A 26899-nucleotide genomic window follows, 5' to 3' on the forward strand; every position below is an offset into this window, starting at 1 on the left:
TGAAGAGATTTAAATTTCTGGAATGTTAAAGAGTGGTTGAGGATTTATTTATTTGTTAAAAAACTATATTCAGATCACTTCAAAAAGGGACAGCTTGCAGATTGTTGGAGTATATAGAAGCAATAAGAAATGGTTGCCAAGTACAATTTGAGCTGAAAGACAACATTCCTATGAAATCACTATAGCAGCTGATGGAAGCTTAGAATGACCTCATGAAATAGCTGAAAGAATTGTCAATGGAATTGTTCACTGCTACCACTAACTAGTAAATATAACAACTGAAGTTGAAGTTGGAATGACACACTCATGTCCAGCTCACATTTCTAAACTCTCAGCTGCAAAGCTGCATTAGAAGGGGCTGCATTACAGGGGGAAAGTAGAGGGTGTGTGTTTAACCCTTCCCTTACCCATTGTTATTTCTCTAGAACTAGCTATTATGGCCCAAATGGAAGCTTCTGGTCATGTTTCTGTTGAAAAACACACGTCTGGGGCCCCAGCAAGGGCAGAAAAACAGCAGGGGGAAAGTGGTATCCAAAGGAAGGATTAAGTATCCTTTCTCCACTTGCTTATTTTTCCTATGCACATTTCCTACCCTCTTTGCATCAGAAGCAGCTGGTGCATCTAAATGCAGATTGATCAGTAATAAGTAGCTAGTCTCAGTTTTAGGAAATGACATGCTCACTAATGCCTGACATGTGGACAATAATTTCAATTATGAACCAACATATTTTTCACATAACCTGAACCAACTGATGAACAAGAGCTATTTCAAATGCTGGAAGACACTATACAGTACATATAAGGTCTGAAAAATTAAATCTTGTATTTGGTTTAGCAAATTCATTGGAAAGTAGTATAGGGTAGAATAATCCTTTATTGTTCAAAGTGATCTAATAACCTATCTGAGCATTGTAATCTATACTTATAATATTCAATGTTACAAATGTTGTTGGAATGTTTCAATATTTGGAGAGGAAGACTGGTCTTAGGTACATTACATACTCATCCCCTCTAGTCGTGTTTGTAGCTCAGAAGAAAGAAGCAACGTATGGGGGCTAAAAATACTACCGTACAGGACTATTGTAAGGCTCCTCCCCATGCATGCCTCCACTCACCTCAAACCTCTTCTGGGTCCTCCCCACCAAGCAAATTGACAGGGCAGAAGAGGAGAGAAAGGAAAAGTCCCATTGCATAAGTGAACTTCATTTTGCACAGATAACAACTAGTTGAATCCTGCCCGTTGTACATCATGCTTGAGTTAAACAAATATTTCTCTGTATCTATCTAGAGCAGGCATCCCCAAACTTCAGTCCTCCAGATGTTTTGGACTACAATTCCCATCATCACTGACCACTGGTCCTGTTAGCTAGGGATCATGGGAGTTGTAGGCCAAAACATCTGGAGGGCCACAGTTTGGGGATGCCTGATCTAGAGTATACCTATCTTGTAAAATCTTCAGACATTTGCCAATCAGAAGCAGTGTTGGGATGGGCACGGCAAATGGAGGGAAGTGTGTCACCTAATGTGATTTCCTTTCTCAAGAATTACAATTTCCAGAGTTCTTTAGCTACTGGTTTCCAGAATTCATAAGTGAACTTACACTGGTACTCTGGAAGAAGGAACACTATCTAAAGATCATGTGTCATTTATTTATCATATGCATATCTGCTGCCATGTCTGGCTATAAGTACAAATCAAACAGTCAGAAACAAGGATGCCAGTCAATCCTCCAACTTTTCAAAACAGAGATGGCCTAGGGAAGGGACTTACTTGGGTCCAGGAAGATAATAACTGGAAATAAGGCTAGGAAAAGACATATGTTTTTTACTTCTAAGGAAGATGGCAAATTCTATCCTTCATTTATTTTTACTTTTGTACTCAAGTTCCTCAAAGTGCACAACAGTTTAACCCAGACCTATAAGACACAAGGCTTAGCCTAATTATTATCCATAATTTTAGTAAAGAAAAGAAAGGAACACTTTTGGTAGTAACAGCTGATTTAAATAATCCTCTCTATGCCAAGAAACTCTCTGATTACATTTTACATTTTACACTGTGCACTCTTCTGACCTTATTCATCAACTGTAATTAAACACAATTTAAAACCACATTCATTTTGGGATTTGATTATAAGCTATAAAGCCTAATGTTAGATATAAAGTCTAATGTTAGATACTAAACCAATCTAAGTGAACCTAACTTAATTTTTATGCATCTCATTGAGTGTACAACAATATGAAACAATGAATCTGAATTTTATTGCATTAATAAAACTAATTTTATTCTATGAATTTTCATATAGATTTTATAATGGGTGATTCATAGTTTAGAGGAAGGCTCTAAAATAGCTTTTGGAATTGAGCAGGTTTCGAAATAAATGATGAGAGACTACTAAAAAGAACAAAGAAAGTTTTAATCAAGAACCTAATCTAGGAAGAATTATTACTTATAGATTTTTCATATGGGGACCTGATAAAGCTTCATCTTCTAACCTTACCTGAACCACACTTCAACAGAACAAGAGTATAATTTCCATACTTAGTATACAGCATTGATAATAACTGAACAAAGTTCTTAGGGCAGTGTAGCACAAATAATATAATTGCTCTAGATGGGGTTTCCTAGCAAGCATAATGATAGAAAGCAGGAAACCTGGCAGACAGGTTTGAGTTACAGATAGATACAACAATATAAAAGATTAGCAGAAACTCAAACACACACAGGAACTCAAACACTCACAGAAAATGCTTAATTATATACTTAAATAACAACAATAAGCAAAACAGCTGATAAAAACACATTCTCAACAATTAACGCCCCCCCCCCTCGAAAGAGAGCCTCCCCAGTCACATACCGGTAATTGGAAACAGTTTCAGGAAAAAACAGCAATAAATTGAGAACTGTTTCCTCCTTACCTGTTAAGTATTTCACTATTGCTACTTTCTTAAGAAAAGTATCCAACTACTTTGTTATGTTTTACAAGAATGACAATACTAGAAGTTGTGTCCTACCTCTTATTAATGGTGGCCCAAGCATCATTAATGTTATTAGTCATCAGTTCTACTTTTCTGGTGTCATCAGTTGAATAATCCCGGAGAAGCTTAAGTGCCAAATCATTTGCCACATCCACATTTATATGCCACTGCCGTAGCTCTTTTGCAAATTGCTGGAAGAAGAGCAGAAAACAAGTTTTGTCTGAAATATTATCAAACTGCAAATGCATATAATACATGTTACACACTATTGAGGAACATTTATAACCTTTCCAAGTTCAGGTAATACTTAAAACATATTTGCTAGTTAAATACATGAAGTTTCTGGGTAAATAATATCCCTAAATTCACTTCAACAAAATACAGTATGCTGTTTCATGCAGTGTTGCTGTTGTTGCTGTTGCTGTTGTTGCTGTTGTTGCTGTGTTGTTGTTGTTGTTGTTGTTGTTGTTGTTGTTGTTTTAAATTAGTTTTAATTAAGATTTTATTGTGCTATGAAACAGACAAATAAGCATAAAGAAGTACAAGTTCAACTGAGGGGAAAGAGAGGGGGGAGAGACAGGGAGGGAGGGAGATTGGGGTGATGTTCTTTCATTCTATTGTCTTGTATTAGGGATGGGGTTGTGTCAGGATAATGTGAATAGGTCCTATACCTTTATCTACAGTATTTCTATATCTATATTTATATCTATGAATTAGAAGTCCTTAGGATTGGGGGAGATCCATTCATTCAATTGTAACTTTAAAACTCTTTAGGTAAAATCTGGTTTTAGGGTATCTAGAATTGTTTTGTTATGAGATGGAAGATTATAAATCTAATAACAAGAGTGTAAGAGAGCTGTTCAAGAAAATTCAAGGTATGAATATGCCAAGCTGTATTTTAATTGTCATTCATGGTTTCCCCAGAATAATTCTGGAAACTGCAGTCTGGTGGTGCTAACAATTTTATGATACAAAATAAAACCCACATTCTTGTCACAAAACTACAGTTCTCTGGTTTCCTGAGGAACACAAATGACATTTCAACCAGTTTGAGGACCAAGCTGTGCATTACATGTAGTTCTGAAATTGTTTTTTTTACCCCCCCCTGGGGGGGGGAAGCACTCATAGGAATCTTGAGCTGAAGATTGGGGAAAGAAAGAAAGAAAGAAAGAAAGAAAGAAAGAAAGAAAGAAAGAAAGAAAGAGGAAGCTTTACTCATTCCCTGCCAGTTGTTTGTCCAATCACAATTCCTCCTGCTCAGCCTGTTTTCTCACCCAAGTTTGGCAGTATATGACTATATAAGGTCAAGTTTGGTATTGTCTGTAGTGTAAATATATACATAACAGTGTGTGTGTGTGTGTGTGTGTGTGTGTGTGTATATATATATATATATATATATATATATATATATATATATATATATATATATATATATATATATAGTCTCCTATATGGTTTTTTCTCTCCTAAAAATAAATGGGTGATTTAAATATTTTGCATTCTATACAGTGGTGCCTCTGGTTAAGAACTTACTTTATTCCGGAGGTCCGTTCTTAACCTGAAACTGTTCTTAACCTGAAGCACCACTATAGCTAATGGGGGCTCCTGCTGCCACCACGCCTCCGGAGCACAATTTCTGTTCTCATCCTGAAGCAAAGTTCTTAACCTGTGGTACTATTTCTGGGTTAGTGGAGTTTGTAACCTGAAGCATTTGTAACCTGAAGCGTTTGTATCCCAAGGTACCACTGTATTTATGCATGTGCTAGTGACCCATATAGGGAAATAGGACAAATGCAGAGTAGAAAAAATAATAAATATATTTCATATTTTCCTTTATTGTTTGATCATTAGGTTATGTAATGAGTGCCACCTACTGGAATAGTACTGAACATGCATATACAGGGATAATATAGTACTGATAAAAAAATATAATTTATTGGAATTTCCTACTTTCTCCCTAGAGCATATAGAAAGCTTTTAAATGTAGGTATAAATAATATAGCTATGAAACCTCACTGTCCCAGTCTGCAGGAGAACATTAGGAAACATCTGTCCTCAGTTCCAATGTGTTAAAAAGTCTTGAGTAAATAGTTGTACAAAGTAAAAGCCATAATAGAAAAAGTAATAATATAATTATTGTACCAAAATTCTTTGAACAATATGTGTTTGCTCCCCTTTGTGAAAATCAGTTTTATTTTCTCTTACTTATCTCTGCACTAAAGAACTGATTTTGAGTTGGCTAACAGCATTGAATTAATTAATGAGAATAAAGAAATTCTTTGAATATTCATCTGTGACACAAAGCAGACTGAACATCAAGTAGATAAATGAAAAGCCTGAATATAATTACTGCAATGTTTTTGTAGTGTATTTCTGGGGGAGAAAAGTTCCAAAGGTACAGAAAAACAATGGAGCAGTGTGGGTCAGCAACCTCCTACAACAGCCCATGAAGCTTCCCTTACAAACAAGCAAGGTTTGAGGAATATCTGCATAATAGAAAAGATGCATAATTTAGGGGTGGTTCACACAATACTTTTTGTATACATGAGCAGCAGTGACTGTCCTGATAGTATGAAAGAACCACTGCAATCTTGAGTGCTTTTACGGGCTGCTTCTATGTCCCCAATACTCAAATTATGTTTCTCCACACCAATACTTAACTTAAGCATAGTAAAGCATAGTAAAAGGTAAAGGTACCCCTGTCTGTTAGGTCCAGTCGTGGATGACTGGGGTTGCGTGGTCATCTCGCTCTATAGGCCGAGGGAGCCTGCATTTGTCTGCAGACACCTTCTGGGTCATGTGGCCAGCAGAACTAGGGCAGCGCACCGAAACACTGTTTACCTTCCCGCCGGAGCGGTACCTATTTATCTACTTGCACTTGAAGTGCTTTTGAACTGCTTGGTGGGCAGGAGCTGGGACCGAACAACGGGAGTTCACCCCGTCCCGGGGATTCAAACCACCCTAGGCTCTGTGGTTTAGTACGAACTGCTTTAAAATGTTACTTTTCATGTTGCCCCTTTATTCCTTGTTATTCGTTATGCTCATAATGAATCACAGATTTTTTTAAAAAAATATATCATTGTCGCAGTGATTGTTGATACTGGTTTTAGATGCTTAGTGATTTAATTTTGTGTCAACTGATTGTATTTTATTAGGCTGCCTGATGTTGAAATGTGCATGACACCTTAGGGTAAAGGGCGGAATGAATGAATGAATGAATGAATGAATGAAGTCTGATTCAGTCTGACTTATGGCCATGCCAATCCTTGGAATTTTGATCACTGCCAGGATCCAAAAATGGATATTGAAAGAAATGTAAAGTGTCCACAGTCCTACTAATAGAATGACACAGTACTTGTCATTCACTCATACGGCTTTCTACATGTTTATTTTTAAACCAACATCTTTGTTTAAAAGAAGCGAGCTAATTTAACAGGATCAACACATGCTATTTGTTTTATTGGTAGAACACAATGAAGTAATGGCCTATAAAGTTTCACTCAGGAAATGTGTACTTTTCCCAGTGCTGCTTGAATTTTAATGACCTTGTAATCCTGTCTGAAGAATACTATTTAATAGGCCGCCTGACAAATGCATTACAGGACTATTAAAAAAGTGTTGCTTCTCACCATTAACTTCAATACTTATATCTATTAAAATCCTGACATTACTAAACACCAGTATCAGTTAGAATATTAAAACAAAACAAAACACAGAATGTAGGTCTCTCTCTTGTTCCCTCTCTCAGAAAACAATTAATCTTTTCAGTAACTTTGAAGAGGTACAGTCCTCAGTCATCACTTCCATTTCTTTTCACAGAGATGGAGACCAAAGTGATGCAATGAGTGTTTTATCAGTCAACCTATTAGAGTCCCATTATTTTCTGTCTTACATGACTTCATATAATGAATTTTTATAATTAAACTAATGACATACCTCTTCTCTTCTTTTTCCTCATTCTCTTTTTACTTTCAGGCCCCATTTATCTCTTAATTAATCATGGTTTCATTCTCCCTCTCTCGCTCCCATTTCTCTTTCAAAAAGTGTTCCATTACTTTAATTTCATTGTGACATATTTTAGTTTATCTCTCTCATTTCATAACTTTGCTCACTGTTAAATAGCTTAAGGAATTGGGGGAATGTGTACATCATTCTGATCATATATACTGAAATTTTCTTTAATGCTGTATTGTTTTAATATTCGATTGGGAGCCACCCAGAGTGGCTGGGGAGACAGCCAGATGGGCGGGGTACAAATAATAATAAATTATTATTATTATTATTAATTGTAAAATGCTTGCAGCCCCAAAAGTCCCTCACATCTTCCTCCCACCACAACTTTCCTACCATCTAACACTGCCACCGCCAGAGGAAAAAACATGGCTAGCTGGCTGGCATTCCTGTATATGCACAGGCTGGGCACAGAAAATGTTGGCTAGAGCAGCCCTTCAGAAATCTGTTCAAAGGCCCACACTGTGATTTGGTCATACATGCAGGGAAATGCCTGTCTGGCGGTCATTTTCTTGCTGTCAAGTAGTGAAAGGGTCAGTGGTAAACAAATGTGGCTAGAAGATACTGGTATGGTACAGGGAAGAGAACAACAGTAGAAATGAGAGAGATAAACTAAGAAGAAAAGTCATTGTTTGGGAGTGAGTGCAAGCAGAGGTTGGATGGCCATCATGTATGCTTTAACTGAGATTCCCAGCTCACAGAACTGTGAATGCAATTATATAGAACTTCCCAAAGACCAAATATAAAAATAAGACATTTATATTCCACCAAGTGTCCATTTCTTTAAATACAGTGGAACCTCGGTTTACGCCTACCTCCGTTTACAAATGCCTACGTTTACGAACGCCGTGGACCCGGAAGTGTTTACATCCGGGTTCTGCGGCGTCGGATGTGCAGACGCAAGCTGCGCAGCGTGTGTGTGCGCAGAAGCGCTTTATCGGCACTTCGCGCACACGCAGAAGCGTGCCTTCGGCGAGCAAATGCCTCGCCGAGTGAACGCCTCCGCGGAACGGATTGCGTTCGCAAACCAAGTTACCACTGTACAGTTTTTACATAATGTATGTATAAGAGATACCAAAATCATATTCAAGAGCAATACAGGATGTCTCAAAGCCAAAGTTCTGTCCAGATATTTCTTCATTTAATAAATAGAAAAGAATCTCTACTTGTTGCTAAGCCCTGTATTGGAGGCCTTGTTTCTCTGGCCTACCAGAAAGAGTCTTTAGCTGAATACCAAGAACAGGTCCTTCTCTGTGGTGGTTTTAGCCTACCTTCCTATTTTAGCCTATTTTGAGTAATTTTATGGCACTACGTTTTAATAATGGTTATATCTGCTGTTATTTTAATGATACTTAATGCTGTTGTTTTAATAGCTTGTAATTACTTGTAAATTGATTGCTCAAGGTCTTAATGCACATATTAACTGCTGCTGTTTTTATACTGCATATTGATTTTTAAATTCCCATAGTTTTTTTCTTTTCTTGTTTAAATAGCTTTCATTGATGGTGGTTTAATTACTATTTTGTAAACTGTCCTGAAAATCCTGATTGCATGAAGGGTGGTTTGAAAGCTGAACAAACAAATAACCTTAGTAGATTGATGTTTTACTGATTGCACACAGATAGCAACTCAATACATATTTGTTCAGACAGGCCTTTGGAGCATAATAAGAGGGACATCATTTGAATTTGTATAATTTAATGCTGATTTGTCTGCTATACTTTGTAACATATTGTTACTATGTTGTAATTTGGCTGTTAATTGCTCTGGGAGAAGAACAATAGCAATAACAGTAGCTACTTCAGTTACCTCTCTCACAAGCTTCACAGGCTTTATTTCCCTATCTGTTGGAGAACAAATGTCAGGAAAAGGTGTATGTGTCCATAATATGTGAATACAGTGGTACCTCGGTTTATGAACACAATTGGTTCCGGAAGTCTGTTCATAAACTGAAGCGTTCATAAACTGAAGCGAACTTTCCCATTGAAAGTAATGGAAAGTGGATTAATCTGTTCCAGACGGTCCGCGAAGTAACCGTTCATAAACTGAAACGAACTTTTCCATTGAAAGTAATGGAAAGTGGATTAATCCGTTCCAGACGGGTCCGTGAAGTACTTAAACTGAAGCGTTCATAAACTGAAACATGGGTGTAATTGGTTCCGGAAGTCTGTTCATAAACTGAAGCGTTCATAAACTGAAGCGAACTTTCCCATTAAAAGTAATGGAAAGTGAATTAATCCGTTCCAGATGGGTCCGCGGCGTTCATAAACCGAAAATTCATAAACTGAGGTGTTCATAAACCGAGGTTCCACTGTAATCATATCGTTGGCAGAGACATGCAAATGAAAACTTGTTTGTCATTGATGTTTGTTATGCTGAAATACGTATCTTCCAATCACAAATATATTTTGTTGCTACTACCATATAAATATTTTTTTTAATGTAAGAAGAGATGCAGTATGAAAGAGAACTCACATCAACAGACCCTCCAAGTGTCCCTATTTTCCAGGGACATCCCTGATTTAGAGAAGCCATCCCAGTTTCTTGTTTTATCCCGAAATGTCCCACTTTTCCTTAGGATGTCCATATTTTCATTGGTGAAATGTTGGAGGGTATGGAGTTATCACAACCCCTGAGCTGTCTGAAGGCAATCCTGTATAGGGATTTTTTAAAAAAATGTTTAATGTTTTATTGTGTTTTTATATATGTTTGAAGCTGCCCAGAGTGGCTGGGAGAACCCAGAAAGATGTGTGGGGTATAAATAGTAAAATTATCATTATGGGATGGGACGTCCCTATTGTCATCGGAGAAATGTTGGAGGGTATGCATCAAATATCAGAAAAGAACTAATGACTTTTTCCCAACCTATGTATAGCAATGGTACAGCAATACTGGCCTACACTGCAGGGTTGTTGTGAATATTACAACAAAAAAGCACATAAGGCACTTTAAATACTTGAAATTTGGCAAAACACGTTTAATATGAATGTCATCAATTTTCAACTGTAATACCAAATCAGATTAGATGTAAAGTTTCAGACACCTACTACAAAATAGAATGTATAATTTCAAATATAAATGATATTACTGATGCAAAAATCAGCAGCTCTCAGTTTAGTATATATCTAGGAAAAGAAATTCTAAAATTGTCAGGAAGCCTCACCGCACAATCCTTGATATGTTGGATTCTCTAGTTTATTCAATGGGTAAAGGAAAGGAACTTTACACCTGCTCCAGGCCACTTTTCTGTTCTTACTTGACATTTTATTGGGTTAAGACCTAGCATTGAAAACAGATGTCAACGATGGACCTCATAATCCCTTTTACAAATTAAGTCATATCAGAGGAGGCAAATTAGTTTCAACATTGTCTTTTAAAAAATCCCTCTCAGCAGCCTCTTTCTACATGCCATCATATGCACAAAAGACAGCTAGTAAGGAATAAAAACTCTATTAAAAGTGACAAACACAGTGAAAATAATTCCCTCTGCATTGTATAATATATTAGGGACAGAATGCCAACAACTGCTTATCATAACACAGAAAACATGAAAGCACTTGTCTTGAAATCCTGATTTATTATTAGATCCATACATTCAAATTCCAGCTTATAATAGAAAACTAAATCAACTGAGTTCAGTATGATTTGAGTTCTCTTGATTTCACATATGTCTAGCTCAGTCAAGCACAAAACTGCTAATGCCATCACATCTGAGAGGCTTTTATGCAGGGTTTGACACAATAAGAATCACAAGGCAGACAAAGGGAGATTTTTCTTTTGAAGGATGAAAATAAAAATAATGTTGCCAAGCTAGAGGATAATTTATTTGAATTTAGGGGAATGAGAACAAGAAAAACAAACAACTGTTCAACATTGACGAGAGCTGTTAGTACCAAGAAATGACACAGTCATGAGGCGGCAGGCTGGCAGTAGAGACCAAAATTCAATATTCATTGAATTAGGTAAGATGTTGGGAGTTTTCTCTTTCCCTCTTTGAAACCTATGAGAAACCTATGTATGGTACTTATGGTACTTAGGAGTTGTAGGCATAATCCAAGGTGACCAGTTTCTTTCCCCCCACAACCACCTCTACGTTGGCCTCTTAGAAGAAATAACCAGCTCCTAGCACTTAGGAGGGTTGTACATTTCAAATTAAAAGGCATACAGAAACCACAAGCTGAATGAAACTAATTCATACAACCTTGGGCTATATTTTTAAAGAACAACTAGACTAGTTTCTTATTCTTCTCCTGAGATGCTATCTTGCAACTTGAAAGTCAAATCTGCTATATATTGCATTTAAATCCCCAGCTAACATACCAATGTCATACCAGTGGATTAAAGTAATAAAACCACAATCTCATAAGATATTGAGTATCACCCAATGAGTTCCTTGTGACTTATTTAAGGAGGATACTGGCAAGCTTGTTTTCTCCAGCTCTGGAGGGAAGGACTCGAACCAATAACTTCAAGTTAAAAGAAAAGAGAATCCAACTAAACATCAGGATGAACTTCCTGACAATAAGAGCTGTTCAACAGTGCAACAGATTCCCATGGGAGGTGGTGGACTCATTGAAGTTTTTAGGCAGAAGTTGAATGGCGACCTGCCATGGATGCTTTAGTTGAGATTCCTGCAACACAGGGGCTTGGACCTTGGGGGTCCCTTCTAACTCTACAATTCTATAATTCTACGATTTCCGGATCAATTTCAAAAATTCCCACTGGAAATAGAGTTATATCCATGTGGTGATGGCAGGATTGAGTCGGTGGCTCATGTGCTTCTGGCCTACACTCTGTATAAAGATATGAGGAGTGAGGTTATTACCGCTCTACTGATGTCCATGCCTAGGTCACTCAACCATTGGTACTGTGTCCTTCTTTCTATCAGATCAATATAACCAGGTGACAGCAAAAACAGCAAAAAAATTAGCAGGGGCAATTAGAATAAGATCTATTATTCGATTATTGATGTAAACCTCCAAAATGTATTTTGTATAGTTAAGCCTTTACCTTTATCTTCAGTACATTTTATCTTAATTTATTGCTATGGCTAGTGGCTGATGCAAATAAAGAATCTTCTGATATGATCTTCTGTGATTTTTAAGAAAATGTGTATAGAATTGCAGCCTTAGTATTGCAGGGAGAGGTCTTATTTAAAATGATCTTCCTGACTATACATAATAATTATGTATCCTATATATAAACACCAGTGATAATGTGAATATTTGATATTGTTACTTTGCTATTTCAGTGCATAAAGGAAGGTTTCCACTGAAACACACTGGGCAATTTGCTATTTTATTAAAATTCCCAGGATTTTTAAGCACCATTTTGAAACTTGCCTCTTTTATGCTCTCCTCCAATTGAAGAACCAGCCTTTGCTCCTGTCAAGATCACTTTAGTATTTCATTTGCCTTCACTGATACAGCCTATAGTACTAATCAGTTCTACTGCCTGGATAAGATAGAGGCAATCAAAGGTGGCAGAGGAATTGAACATCATAGTGCATCACAGAATGTAAAGTGATATCAAAGAAGTAAGGGAAGGTGGTAGTTCACACAACACATGCCGGACAAAGTTAAAGATGCTCAAAAAACAGAATCATGAGGAAGTTTATGTGTCTTTATGTGATAGGAGATCTGACTGATGAAGAACATTGTGTAAAATGAAACTATTCACACTGCTTCAACAACAACAAAAACCTACTGCATCAAATATATGGATGGAACTGGAAGGCTGTTATCCACTTCCACTGCCCATCTTAATCATTCATTCATTCATACATACATACAATCAAATGAAAAATGGTATTTTCTTCAAAAAGATCAGTGTGTATTTCCCGCCCCCCTCTTCATCTCTCAGTATCTACACACACACACACACACACACACACACACACACACACACACACACCTCCTATATCACTGATCTTAACCAGACTACACTCGGTAAGGTAGGGATGGCTAACCTATTTTGGGCTAAAGGCTGCATTGACCTATGGTCAACCCTCTGAAGGCACTGCCAAAGTTTATGTGGCAATTTTTAATTTTTTTTAACAAATGACACATTTGAGGAGTGGCATAGGGTTACAAAACCTGGTGACATGACAGAATCACAACGGGACACCCTAAAAAAGTGGCCAGTAAAATATGTATCATGGTATCACAGTGTGGCTTCGACTGGCCAGCTGAACCAGGTGAAGAAGAAACCTATTTACAATGGAGAAAGAATCCAGTCTAATATGTGATTATATCCTGAACTACAAATAATAAAATAATACAACTACAAAAAATAAATATAATAAAAAGAAACAGTCTGGAGGAATGTTATAGTCAGTTACAACCCATATATAAAAGATGGGAAAAGGATCAGGCAAACTGCAACCTTACTATAGCATAGGCAGAATGGTCTTGGTTGTTCAAATGTGTTCTGAGAACATTAATATGAATGAGACTGAAAGAAAATTTGTTCAAATCCATATATCTATGGTACCTCTCTCCTCACGAATCAAACAGGATATATCGACTGAATTAATTTTGTTGGGTGTTGCAGGAAATCAAAAGTGGACAATAGCCACATATTCTAGGTGTTATCTATGGTGTGTAAAGGGTTATTAAAGGGTACTGCAACCATTGGTGCTCCTATGGCTCAGTAGGTAGAATTTATGTTGTGTGTGTTTCAGCCCTTTACTAGTTCAGTTCTCTGTAACTTGGGCTCAGAGTTAGTCCTGTTTATAACTGGTTTAATAAAGCAACATTGTGCTGTTGCATGGTGGCACTGTGTGAGTAGATGCACAAGGAACCCACCAAAGGATATTACTTTGGAGATGCGTACAAAGTGACTTTTTTGGAACAGGATCCTTGACGTAAGTCAAGGCATTTTGGGATACCACATATCAATAAATCTCAAATCTGCATTTCTTTGTTTACTGAAAACAGAGCTAAGAGAGAAAGACTTGTATGTTGCTACTAGCCTACTAACAGGTGCTAAAGTATGTATCACACAACTCTGGAAAGAAAAGTGGACCTTAACATTAAAGGAGTGAATACAGAAGGTTTTGGAAATTGCTTTGATCACCAAACTTACTTACCAAAGAGGATAACCAAGAAGTATAAAATTTTATAGAAAAATTGGCATCTTTTCTTAATTATTAGAATTTTAAAAATCTATGATAATATAAAAAGGTAAAGGAACCCCTGACCATTAGGTCCAGTTGTGGACGATTCTGGGGTTGCGGCGCTCATCTCGCTTTACTGGCCGAGGGAGTCAGCGTACAGCTTCCGGGTCATGTGGCCAGCATGACTAAGCTGCTTCTGGCGAACCAGAGCAGCACACGGAAACGGGTGTTTACCTTCCCACCGGAGCAGTACCTATTTATTTACTTGCACTTTGACATGCTTTCGAACTACTAGGTTGGCAGGAGCAGGGACCGAACAACGGGAGCTCATCCATCACGGGGATTCGAACCGCCGACTTTCTGATCGGCAAGCCCTCCTAGGCTCTGTGGTTTAACCCACAGCACCACTATAATTATTTTCCACTAATATAATCATCTTTCCCCTATCTACTATTATCCATAGTACTAATTCTTGTATTTATCACTCAAGTTCTCCATATAAAAGATTAAAATAAGCACAAAAGGCTATGATTCAACTATTAACACAAACTTAAATTGCTTATGTGGAAATCAGAAGCCATTTCTGAGCATTAAAAAAGAAAGAATAGTTCTTCATTCATTTTTTCATTTAGTACCTTGAGTTCTGCGTTCTGCTTCTTTAGTCCTTCTACAGTGTAAGAAATCTCCTTCCATGACTCAAGCCTGGCTTTCGCACATTCCAGAACCTGCTCAGCTTCTTGCTTGGCTTCCAACCACTGTGTTGAATCTTTCAACATTTCATGTAATTGCTGTCTTCGGTTCTGAAGGTGCCCCTGAACTTCATCCCACTGGTTCTGTATCTTTTCAACTGATGATATACAAGGGGAAACCAAAACATTAATCCTTACAGGTAAAACCCAACAGCAATGCTATTTCTGATTTCAGTAAGGTGATGAGAAGGAGATCAAGAGCCTTCTGTTGGCAATATCCAGAAGTCCCCCTCCTCTATGACCGGGGGGAGGGGGGACCAAGCATTTGGGCAGAAGAGGGACAGATTGTACAATTCCTCCTTTGCCTGTCCACTTGACAAAAAGCTTTTTGAAAAAGAAAAAGAAAAGAAAAGACAACAGTAGCTTGCTTAGGGACCAGTTGCCTACATTTCCTGGCTACAGAGTTTCCTTTAAAATTTCCTTTAATGTTCAACCAGCAGAAATATGTAGCCTAATAGCATCTTATTGGGCTAGTGAAAAAAATCAGGCTAGTAAATTATGTGTACTTATTTACAAGGCTACATAAGATGGTTTGATGTCTCCTTCAGTCTGGCACTTTTTATGGATTGTCACCAATAAATCTTGTTAAAATATGTAATTGCATAATATAGTAATGCATAGACTCTAAATAGATTTCACTATAATAAATTAATAAATAATAATTTATTATTTGTACCCCGCCCATCCGGCTGGGTTTCTCCAGCCACTCTTCCAACAGAAATTAAAATATACATTAAAATATCACACATTAAAAACTTCCCTAAACAGGGCTGCCTTCAGATGTCTTCTAAAAGTCTGGTAGATGTTTTTCTCTTTGACATCTGGTGGGAGGGCGTTCCACAGGGCGGGTGCCACTACCAAGAAGGCCCTCTGTCTGGTTCCCTGTAACTTGGCTTCTCGGAGTGAGGAAACCACCAGAAGGCCCCCGGCGCTAGACCCCAGTGTCCGGGCAGAATGATGGGGGTGGAGACGCTCCTTTAGGTATACTGGACCGAGGCCATTCAGGGCTTTAAAGGTCAGCACCAACACTTTCAATTGTGCTCGGAAATGTAGGCTACTGTATAACCAACTACTGTGTTTTTCTGAAAATAAGACACCGTCTTATATTTATTTTTCCTTTTAAAAAAACAAAACCCACTTTGGCTTATTTTCAGGGGACGTCTTATTTTTCCCCTCCTCCTCCTCCTCCCGTGGCTGGCATTGCTGCTGCGCCTATCACTATGTCTTATTTTCGGGGTATGGCTTATATTCCTTGAATGCTTAAAAATCCTGCTATGGCTTATTTTATGACTACGTATTAAAATAGGGGAAACAGGTATATAACCAACTGTACAAATGACATTGATTTCATTAGCCCTTTCCCAGAAAGCTAAGGATCTAAGGATTATCTCAAGCAATGGCAGTATGGTCAGAATTAATCAGAATTGGCCATTTAGACTGAAAAATTATGTGAATGTCTTAATTTCTGACAATATATTGTGTTAATGTATTGAAGCCTTATTGAAATGAAAGATAGGATATAAATCTTTTATAACAAACAAATATATTATCCCAACTAGGGATAAAACATCTAGTCCTTTTCCAATCTCTTGTGAACACAACTTTGACTTATATTCAATAAATAAACTGAATATATAACACAACTGCATATTTTTTGTATGATACAGCTGTGCTATGGAACTGTTATGGTACATGAAATCAGTACAAATTACAGGTCTCTTGAGCAAGGAGATCTTACTCTTTCAAACAATGGAGAGGTGTTCATTTGTAAATACAGATTTCTCTATGACAAGCATTTCCCTGTTCACAAAGTAGAGAAGCAAAGCTTCAGCCCAGGTTCCATATGTCTCAAGATGTTAATATATGTACATATTGGAGTTGCTATGCTGTAATTGGTTAGGTTCATGTTGTATGCATTACTGAATACCATAACAAAAAAATCAATATTATCTATGTAGGACTTGCACAATGAAGACCACAATATGGGCACACACTCACTGTAATGATTTACAATATACAAAGCATCTCAGGTTAGTATGCTGCCTTTCCCAGTTGGCTCAGAAAAATGAAATAATTTTTTTTGGGGGGGATTATCTGACCACTCCGATCAAGTTCTCCACTACTTAAATACTGCATGACAAATAAAACACCAACAGGAAACGTTCATTAGAGAAGAGTTGTTGTTGTTGTTGTTTAGTCGTTTAGTCATGTCCGACTCTTCGTGACCCCATGGACTATAGCACGCAAGGCACTCCTGTCTTGCACTGCCTCCCGCAGTTTGGTCAAACTCATGTTCGTAGCTTCGAGAACATTGTCCAACCATCTCATCCTCTGTTGTCCCCTTCTCCTAGTGCCCTCAATCTTTCCCAGCATCAGGGTCAGAGAAGACATAAATGAGATATTTATATAATTCAGGCACCACTGATTTATTACCAAGTAACCCAAAAGTATCACACATATAACATCTATTCATTACATTATTTTTACACAAAACTGTTACTTCCTTTTAATATGGAAACTGAGAATAGCTGTTGAAATAGAAAAGACAATCCTTTTCAACTAAGTGTAGAAAGAATATACTTAACATTAGTTAGTGCACTAGAAAATAAAGTTATTCCTTACACCTGATCAAAATTGGTTCTCTATCTATTCATCTTCCATCCTTAACTATTTTGTAAGCAAAATAGTCTGCAATTTTTTAATCGTTTATTAGCAGTCATTTTAAGCGTTTCTTTGAAGATGGCTGTTTAAGTATTCCTAACACCTTATTCACAAAGCTGAGTTTTGTGTGAAGGGATTTATCAGTTTATGAAACATTTCCCTTGCTTGCCTGACCTCCACTATTAGAGGGCAAGCAGTTTGTGAAAAAAAAGAACATTGCTTTAAAACATTTTCTATGGATGTGAGCTCAATAGCAGGAAAATGGTAGAGAAGAAATTTTGCAGCCCGACTTAGAGCCCTGGCTAGGGTTATGGCTTAGCCTCATAAAACCTCAAACATTACAATGAACATATGGTATTCAGTGGAGGGAAAAATGAGTTCTTTCCCTAGCCAGTGACCCTTATTTGAGAGCATGAAGAGCTCATTCCTATGGACGTTATACAGAACTCTGAAAAAGTCAAGAATAAAAAGGTGCCAACTGTACAAATCCACTGCTCCAGAAAGGATTCTTTCTAGCTTTAGAAAAGGAAACAGGATATTAATAGTGTCTTTCTTACTCTTTTCCAGATAAAGCGTTCCTCATGAAAACTGAAGGTAATACAGTCCAATGGGATAGATGAGATGAGTAATGATTTGAGCCACTGAGTTGTGGCATTATAGCCAGTGTGGTTTACAGTTAGAGCGGTGAAGAAAGAACAGGGAGATCCATGTTGAAATCTGCATTTAGCCATGAAACTCACTGGGTTACCTTGGGCCACTGTCTCAGCCTAACCCCACAGGTTGTAAGGATAAAATGAGTCTGGGGGATGATACTTGCAAGTCTCTATGACCTCCTTGAAGGAAGGGCAGGGTGAAAATAACAAACAAACAAAGCAGCTGTGATCATATTCATTTACAAGCAACAATATGAACAATATCATTGGCAGCAACACAAAAGAGCTTGTGAGAACATCTGGGCACTCTATAATGACCCATATGTATAACTCAAATGGGATGCTAAAGTCACTGGGTATAGACTTCAATTCTAATGCAACCAGGAGGTGTTTTCCAGCTCCCCACCCTCTTCCTCCCCACGTTCCTCCAAGCTGATTCTATTCTTGTTTGTATGAACGCTAAGGAGAGTTAATAAAATAATTAAAGACATAGTGATAGGATCTGCTCAGTAATAGCATCACACCTATATACTTTTATAAAGTTTTAGATTTTAAGGCCAAATTTGCTGTAATGCCACAGGTCCAAAGACTGGAACTGCTCCAGCTACTAGCACATTCAGATTCACTTTAGTCGAGGAGGTTTGCCAATTTCAAAGTTGCTATTCAATTTATTTTGCATCCTCCTGAGGTGCCTCATCAGTTTAGTCAGGAAGTACTGACACTGGAGCAAATTACATTTAAAAGCCAAACATTGGATAACTGTGTTGCAACATGTTTACCATTGATTCAGCAGTCAGAAAAGGACAAGATCAGCAAGTAAAGCCACTAACTTTGAGCCCTATTTTTATCATGTTTCTGTTTTGCCATAGTTCATTTATGGATAAGCTAAATACAATTCTATTCACAGGTAAAATGAAAAGACCGATGCCAACTATCCGCACTATTCTTTCTCGAGCAAAATGGATTTATGAGCAAAATCAATCAACACATTTACTGTAATAGGTTAGATCTAAAGGGTAAATGAATATTATTTGAAAGTGGAGCTATAGCTAGTGGTGCTTGTGTCATGGCAGATGTTATTACTTAAAAATATTCTAACACCTTAATTAATACTATCAATTATGCCACTCTGATCTAGCCACAATTTTGGGCTAACTTCCTTCTCCAATATTCACCTGAGTTCCACAAGGAAAGAACCCAAGCAAAATATCAAATTGTTGTTACTACTATTATTGTTGTTAATTTATTAGATGTGATGTGATCAATCACCTCAAGGCAATGTACAATGAAAAAGGCAAAAACAACACACACACACACACACACACACACACACACACACACACACACACCATGTCTTTGATGTTTCCTAGAAAAAGCAGATAGTGGGTGACTGTCATATCTCAACAGTAATGCTATTCCACAAAACAGGATCAGCCACACTAAAAGTCTTTCTCAGAGTTACTGCAAAACATGAGATCTGTGGAACTTACAGGAGAAACTCCTTCACAGACCACAGAAATCTACTGGGCATAAAAGGGATAAGGCAGTCTTCTCAAGTAACTTGGTCCTGAGCTATAGAGGGCCTTATATGTACCAACACATTGAACTTGGACCAGCAGCATATTGGCAGCCAGTGCAAATCCCACAAGCAGGGTGTTAAATGCTGGCTGTAATTTGTCCCCACAAGCAACCTAGTTTCTGCAACCTGCATTCTGCAAACTTGAAGCTTCTGGACCAATCCCAAGGGTAGCCCCAAGGAGAGTGCATTGGTGAGGTTACCAATGAAATATTCAAACTATCCCAATCCAGGAACAGCAGTCGCCACAATCAAAGTTGGTAAAAAGCACTAACAACCACCAGCCTATGTTTGAAAAAACAGTCCAGCCAATTGACTCTTGGAAAGCTGTCAGCCCAAGATATGGCTCTTAGTATTGCTTAGGGTAAAAGATAACAAGTTATCCTTTGCACATATCTTCTGCAAGTTTTACTGTTTTTTTGTGATGGGGGGGGGTTGTTTATTTATCCCAACAAGCTCTCCTTGTTACAGCCTTGTAACACTAACTTTTTTAGATACAAAGAATGAAAATGGAGGGAGAACACTACTGTATAAAATGAGCAGAAAAGGAGGTGTTTTATTCTTTTCATGTTCCATTCTGTAATACAAAATGTAATTTATTACTTATAGTTGTAAGGATATTAAACTGTTGCTTTCCTTTCTATGTTTCTAGTTTAAAATGGGATTTTAAATTTGGTTTTAATACCAACCTAGAAGTGCACTATATAAATATTATTACAGTTGGCAATATTCAAATATACTGTATGCACATTTATCAAGAGGTATAACATTTCAGATAACTATAAAAGAAAAATGTAAAAAACAGTTTGTGGTGCATAACCTGCATATCATTCTGCCATCATTTGGGCCAGAAGTACATTAACTCTGTTTCAAATTTATCGGCATTAATCCTTTTAATGTGAATTTTGCCCTCAATATTTCTTCCATTTACCACAACTTTTCAATTTTCAACTCCTTTGCAAGTATATTAAGTATGCTTCACATTCTAAAGTGGAAACATTTTCTCATTCTTAGCAACCAGAAAATCTTATGGGGTTTTTAAATGCCATTCACAAAAAGCCATTTTTGTTTTGTTTTAAAAGAGACTGTAACTAGTGAAATATAAATTTAATAAAATAAATGAATAAATGACATAGTTGACCGCAGGATGCTTCATAAGGCTTAAGATACTTGTTTCAAAAAGAAATTGGTATTTCTTTATATCCAGTTAAGCTCAATTGTAAGTATTGTTTAAGCACAAAATAAAGTTCAATCCTTGTGGGTCTAAGATGGTTTAGAACTTGTGGGATTTTTCTACTCCGGTGAGAGCACAGGCCCTCATTTGGTGTTAAGAAACAGTTTGTTAAGAAGAATGCTGTGTGCCAACTATGCTTTTTAAAAACCTTTCTCAAGGCTTTTGATTTATTAAATTCTTTCACTAAATAATAATACTTTTTTTTTTTTTGCTTTTTCTCACACTGGGCCACCTGGTAGGTGGTTTTCTCTACTCATCGGTGATGCCTTACATTTTTGCTCTTTATATAGCACAGGCACCTTATAGTTGAAAAAATGAAATCCCCCAAGGAGTCCTTCAGAAACCCATGAGTATTCTAAAGTAGCTGTAGAGAGTCTTACCAACATATTTAGGTTTTAGATTAATCTAGCACATCAAGTAAAGAACTGTAGCTGAATTAAACAGCAAAGATCAGCAAAGTATTGCAAGATCTACGTAATCTTCCCCTTCTCAAAATATTTTGAAGAATGTTAAGGAAACAACTCATTAATTTTTGCCCATTCTTCATCCTGTGGTTATTAACTAAAGGTGATGATGTATGTAATTATTTATTCTTAGTCCAGTGTTCCGCTCACACTTATGCTTGAACTTTGACTGAATTCTTAAACAAGCTGTTTGAGGGAACAGAGTTTCTAATTAGGAATTTAGCTGCTGTTCATGGATGAAGGAGCTTTTAATAATCATTCCAACAAAACATATTTAAAGGGAATCTTTCTCCAGTAGTGCATTTAGAAATGGGACATGGAAATAATAAAATGGCGTTCCATTTTCTCTGAACATAAACAGAATGTTATTAGCATTATTAAAATAAAGCAACTCTACTGAGGCACTTAAAACACTTTTATACTTACTGATGCAAAAATATTATGGTCAGCTTTGAAGTTTAAAGCTAGAAATGTGTGAAATACATTACCTACTTAATGAAGCATAAAGCCAACAATTTTGGATTTTTCAGTGCTACAACCTCCATTGCTGGCTGCCACACATTCGTATTTACACTGTATTTCCTGATAGTTCTAGCAGCATATCTGCTAATAAGAATGAATAATGTATTCCAGCTACTGTCTTCCTCATCTTTTTCTCTTGTTCTGGTACTTTCAGAAAAACTTATAAAGGTTTTCCTTGTCTCTTGGATCTTACTAAGGTGAAAATCTTATGACTACTTCAAATATGGCAAAATTCTCATGCATAAAACATGAAGACTAAAAAATGGCATCCAGCTTCTGTAGACTATCATGTTTCATTGTCATCATCATTGTCTGCTTATTTCTATGCCGTTTCCCCAGACAAGTGTACACAAACTGGCTCACAACATATCAAATGAATAAAAATAAAGGCATTCTATGACATTTGAAGCAGCCCTTAAGTGTTATCTGAAAACATACAAAGGCCATATATTTCCTCTTGCTTTCCTAGATTAGTAATACAAGATTCCACAGCTAACCCTCAAACTGGGTTTTTCACAGGTAACCTGTGAAGACTAGAGAGATGCACATAGAATATTTTCTGTGTATATAGTTGTTTATTAATTGCTTTCCAAGATGATGTGCAAAATATAATAAAAACTGCATAATCTTAAATATTGTTCATGTTCTTAGAATTCTGCTATGAGAGTCATTATAGTAAGCAAGCAATGGGGCACTATCCAGATGTTGTGAAAAAGAACTCTCATTAGCCATGACCATTGCTGATGCTGGCTGGGACTTATGGTAGTTGTAGCCTCAAACATCTGCAAAGCAGCATGTTGGCTATCCCTTTTTAGGTAAACAATCTCGGATGATAGTCTTTCAGCAGAGAGGACAGAAAAACGAATTATCTTTTATGTCACTTTGGAAAGTTAGAAAAGCCTCACATACATTTCTTTTGCTAAATAAATCACGCATGCACGCACGCACAGCACGCAGAGAGAGAGAGAGAGAGAGAGAGAGAGAGAGAGAGAGAGAGAGAGAGAGAGAGAGAGTTATAAAACCATTTAAAACATCTCTCAAAATACTCTCTCAAAAGTCATCATTCGTATGCCATCCTTTGATGGCATACAAATTTACAGGATCAGGCACTGTTAAGATGTGCCTGCCTTTGCAAAATCTGATCTTTAGGAAATTAATGGTTTTATCATTTAAGATTTAATAAGCAATTTTTAATGTACAACAATTCACATTAAAAAAAACGCAGTTTAGAATGTTTAGAATGCACCTATGAGAGCAAAGTGATGGAGAACATGTCAGAGATGACACCTGGTACTGTTTATCACTCACAACATGGAAATATTTACATCACAAGACAAATCTCTTTGGCAAACTAGAATAAGCTTTGCCCTTTAAAGGACTGACTGCAGAGCTGAAATATTTCCTCACTTGTCATAACATTGAGATTAGCTTCTGCTAACTTTAACATGCACCTTTTATATGAAAAGTAAATGTTTTACAACAGATAGTGTGTTCAGTATGGATTAGGGCCCATCAATTCTGATTCCTGATTAGTCACTTAAATTGCTTTCAACCATCATCTTTAAAATGGGCACCACAATAATGTAAAATGAGAATGACCCCTGGATTTGTGAATAAAAAGGTAAAACATATAACTACATATTTTGTTTTTACAGTTGTACCTTGGTTGTCGAATGGAATCCGTTCTGGAAGTCTGTTCAACTTCCAAAAACATCCGACAACCAAAGTGCGGCTTCCGATTGGGTACAAGAAGCTTCCTGCACTCAATCGGAAGCTGCAGAAGCCACATCGGACATTCGGGTTCCAAAGAACATTTGCAGTGTTCGTGAACCAAAACGTTCGAGTCACAAGGCATTTGAGATCCAATGTACAACTGTATTATTAAATGTTTTGACATGAAGTGGTTGTCCTAAAACAGTTTACAGAAATTTTCCTTTCTTTTAAAAAAGAAGTTGAAGCTCACCATTAGTTTCTTACTATTGCTGGAGTGATAGTCTAAACTCTCAGCTTTTAAATCTAGCCCACCCTTCTAACAAACCTCAAAGTGAGTTGGTCCTTGTCCTGACTACATACATCCCATTCTTGACTCTTGGTGTGCTTGGCTAGTCCTTATTGGATGGGCTCCAGTCTAGAATACAACAATGTCTAGAATAAAACAAAATAATTTTAGTTTTGGACATTAAGGTTACCCCAAAGAAGGGAAATTAATGATCCTGTATTGGGTCGGGCAGGAACAGCAGATTCAAAAGTAATGCAGTAAGTGAGAATTTTCTTAATACACCTCCAATAACAAAGTGCAGCATAGCCTGACCCAGTTCATTGATTACAACAGAGCTTTCCAAACTGTGGGTCACAACACATTAGTGTGTCAGCTGCAGTGTGTAGGTGTGTTGCGTGAACGCTACCCGCGCTTCTCCTGGGGTCGGAAAAGGGTTAGTTTAACCTCCGGTTTGCTAGTAAAACTTAATTACTGTGTCACAAAACCAACATGAAAAGTTTGGAAACTCTGGATCACGGCATTAATACAGTGATGCCTCGTAAGACGAATTTAATTCATTCCGTGAGTCAATTCGTTTTGCAAAAAAATTGTCTTGCAAATTGCGGTTTCCCATAGGAATGCACTGAAATTTCTTTTTTTTGCCCATAGGAATGCATCAATTAAATTTCAATGCATTCCTATGGGAAACCACGATTCACAAGACAATTTTTTTGCAAGACGCATTCGTCTTGCGAAAAATTTGTCTTGCAGGGCATTCGTCTTGCGAGGTACCACTGTATACCGTATATGTCTGTGTTCATATTGGTATCATGAGAGCAATTTCATATTTACAGTTACATAATTTTTACTGCTTGATAAACTATGGCTATTATGAAGTTTAATCACACATAATTGTGATGCATTTCTTAACGCAGATCATCACTTAATGGGAAGAAGGCTGGAATGAGATAAAGAAAGTACTGTTTGAGATAACATATCTGTGACAGTGGCTACATTATCAGTAACAATGTGACAATAGAGTTTATCATAAAGCAGTGACTTTAGAATTTATCATGCTCATTGTGCTGACACTATTTAATTTCTCCAATAGAAAGAGATGCTAGGATAACCCTCTGATTTGGAAAGCAATTTTCCCAAATCCCAGATGTAAGTGAATGTGCATATCTCAGCTGAATTTGTATATTCTCCAGCCATTATGCACAATTTCCAACAAGCCTTGGGAAATGTGCATTCACTGGCTGGATTTTGTATACGATCAGAGATACTTCACATACTCATTTCCCTATTGGGTAACTCTTCTTTAGCTGGATAAACTTCCGTCCCCTGGTGTACATACTCATGATGACGGACTCCATGGTCCAGCACCTGTGTGCGTGTATCAAGGGGAGAGAAGTTGTACATTTTCCCTCTCCCTGTGCCGTGTAACTGACCTGGTAACAGCTGAGATTTGTTAAAAGGGGTCTGGACTCCCACTGCTTCTTCCTCCTGCTTGGCTGATCAGTGGTAGGTTATTGTTGGTCATGTAAGATCTTGCATAAGCAGCTCTGATAACCTCTAGCCTGGGTTACTGTAAGTTGTGGGGCTGCCTTTGAAGATGGTTCAAAAGCTCCAGTCAGTTACAGAATGCAGCAGCCAAGATGTGAGCATACAACACCAGTTCTGACTTGTCTGCATTGGCCTCCCATTAGTTTCCAGGCTTATTGCTGATTTGACATTTAAAGCCTTATATGGGTCAGGAACCCAATTCCTAAAGGATCACCCTCTTCCCATGCGAACCTGCCCAGAGGTACAGAGAGTGGTGAGCAGAGAATAGTCCTTTTCCATAATACCCCAACATCTTTGGAATGTCCCAGGTCTAGCACCAACTTTACTTACATTTCAGTGCTAGTTAGAAATGCTTTTAGTTAACCAGACTTACGTGCAGCTTGAATGATACTGTTATTAATTACTCAATCTAGCTTTAGTGTGCATTTTTAATAATATTATGTCCTATTTTAATATGACTTTAGTTTTAATGTTTTATTGCATTATATACATATCATAAATTGCTTTGAGGCTTTTTAGTGTAAAGCATTATGTACGTAATCAATTAGAGCTATCAAATCAGAATGACAATATTTCCTATGAAGCACAACTGAACTTGAATAATTGTAATTATTTGCAGTGTATGGGGTAACACATTTATTTGAAAGTCTGTATAGTCTTTCCAGTTTATACATATATAGTGTCTCTCTCTCTCTCTCTCTCTCTCTCTCTCTCTCTCTCTCTCTCTCTCTCTCTCTCTCTCTCTCATCTAACACGAAGTGGAGATTTATCAGAATTACTACTTCTAAGCTAAAGTCCAAGTTTCCTTTGTTTCTTAGGTTATATATGCTTGCATTTAAATATTTTCTGGTGTTCAATTGTCAAAACCTGTGAGAAAGAGATATGGATAGCACTGTGACAGTGGTGATGCTTATTTCATTAAGATACCATGATCAACAGCAGTGCTGTAATTCACAGTGGTGGTTTCATATATCCTTTTGTGTAAGTGAATGATAGGTTGAAAATTTTGCTATAAAGCTGTCAGACAGCAAGTTTTTCAATAAAAGTATTTTTATTACTATATTGGTCTGGATTGAGACACAGCCTAAAATGTTTTGCAGTGTACTTGAGCCAAAGCTCTTTTAGCAGCCACTAGTAATATATCGCTAGGTCTATTTGGAGGTGCAGCAGGACTTTGTTTATGCTGCTCAGCCTCCTCAACTCACAGCTGGTGTGTTCTGTAGCACAGCAGCTAGTTTCCTGTGTATCCTCCAGCCTCCTGCCAGTCTCAGAGCTTCAATTCTAGTTGTGGATTGGATACACTATTTTTGTTATGAATTGGAGAGAGAGTGGCAGAGAGGGTGTTTTAAGGGGTGTTTAGAAGGTGCTCCCCACTTGACACAATTTCACATAC

The 26899-nt window shown here is 37.3% G+C and overlaps 1 protein-coding gene across 11 annotated transcripts in view; it reads right to left on the minus strand.

The window, feature by feature from the left end:
* Positions 1 to 26899, minus strand: part of DMD (dystrophin) — a 1020507-nt gene that overhangs the window by 251360 nt on the left and 742248 nt on the right. For all 11 annotated transcript variants that reach the window (XM_035114377.2, XM_035114375.2, XM_035114388.2 and 8 more), the window contains 2 exons: positions 14739 to 14950; positions 3012 to 3166 (listed from right to left, as the gene is read on the minus strand). In XM_035114377.2, the coding sequence (XP_034970268.2) occupies positions 3012 to 3166; positions 14739 to 14950 (367 nt within the window). The remainder of the gene's footprint in view (positions 1 to 3011; positions 3167 to 14738; positions 14951 to 26899) is intronic.

This window comes from Zootoca vivipara, chromosome 4, assembly GCF_963506605.1.
Source record: "Zootoca vivipara chromosome 4, rZooViv1.1, whole genome shotgun sequence".
NCBI classification, from domain to species: Eukaryota; Metazoa; Chordata; class Lepidosauria; order Squamata; family Lacertidae; genus Zootoca; species Zootoca vivipara.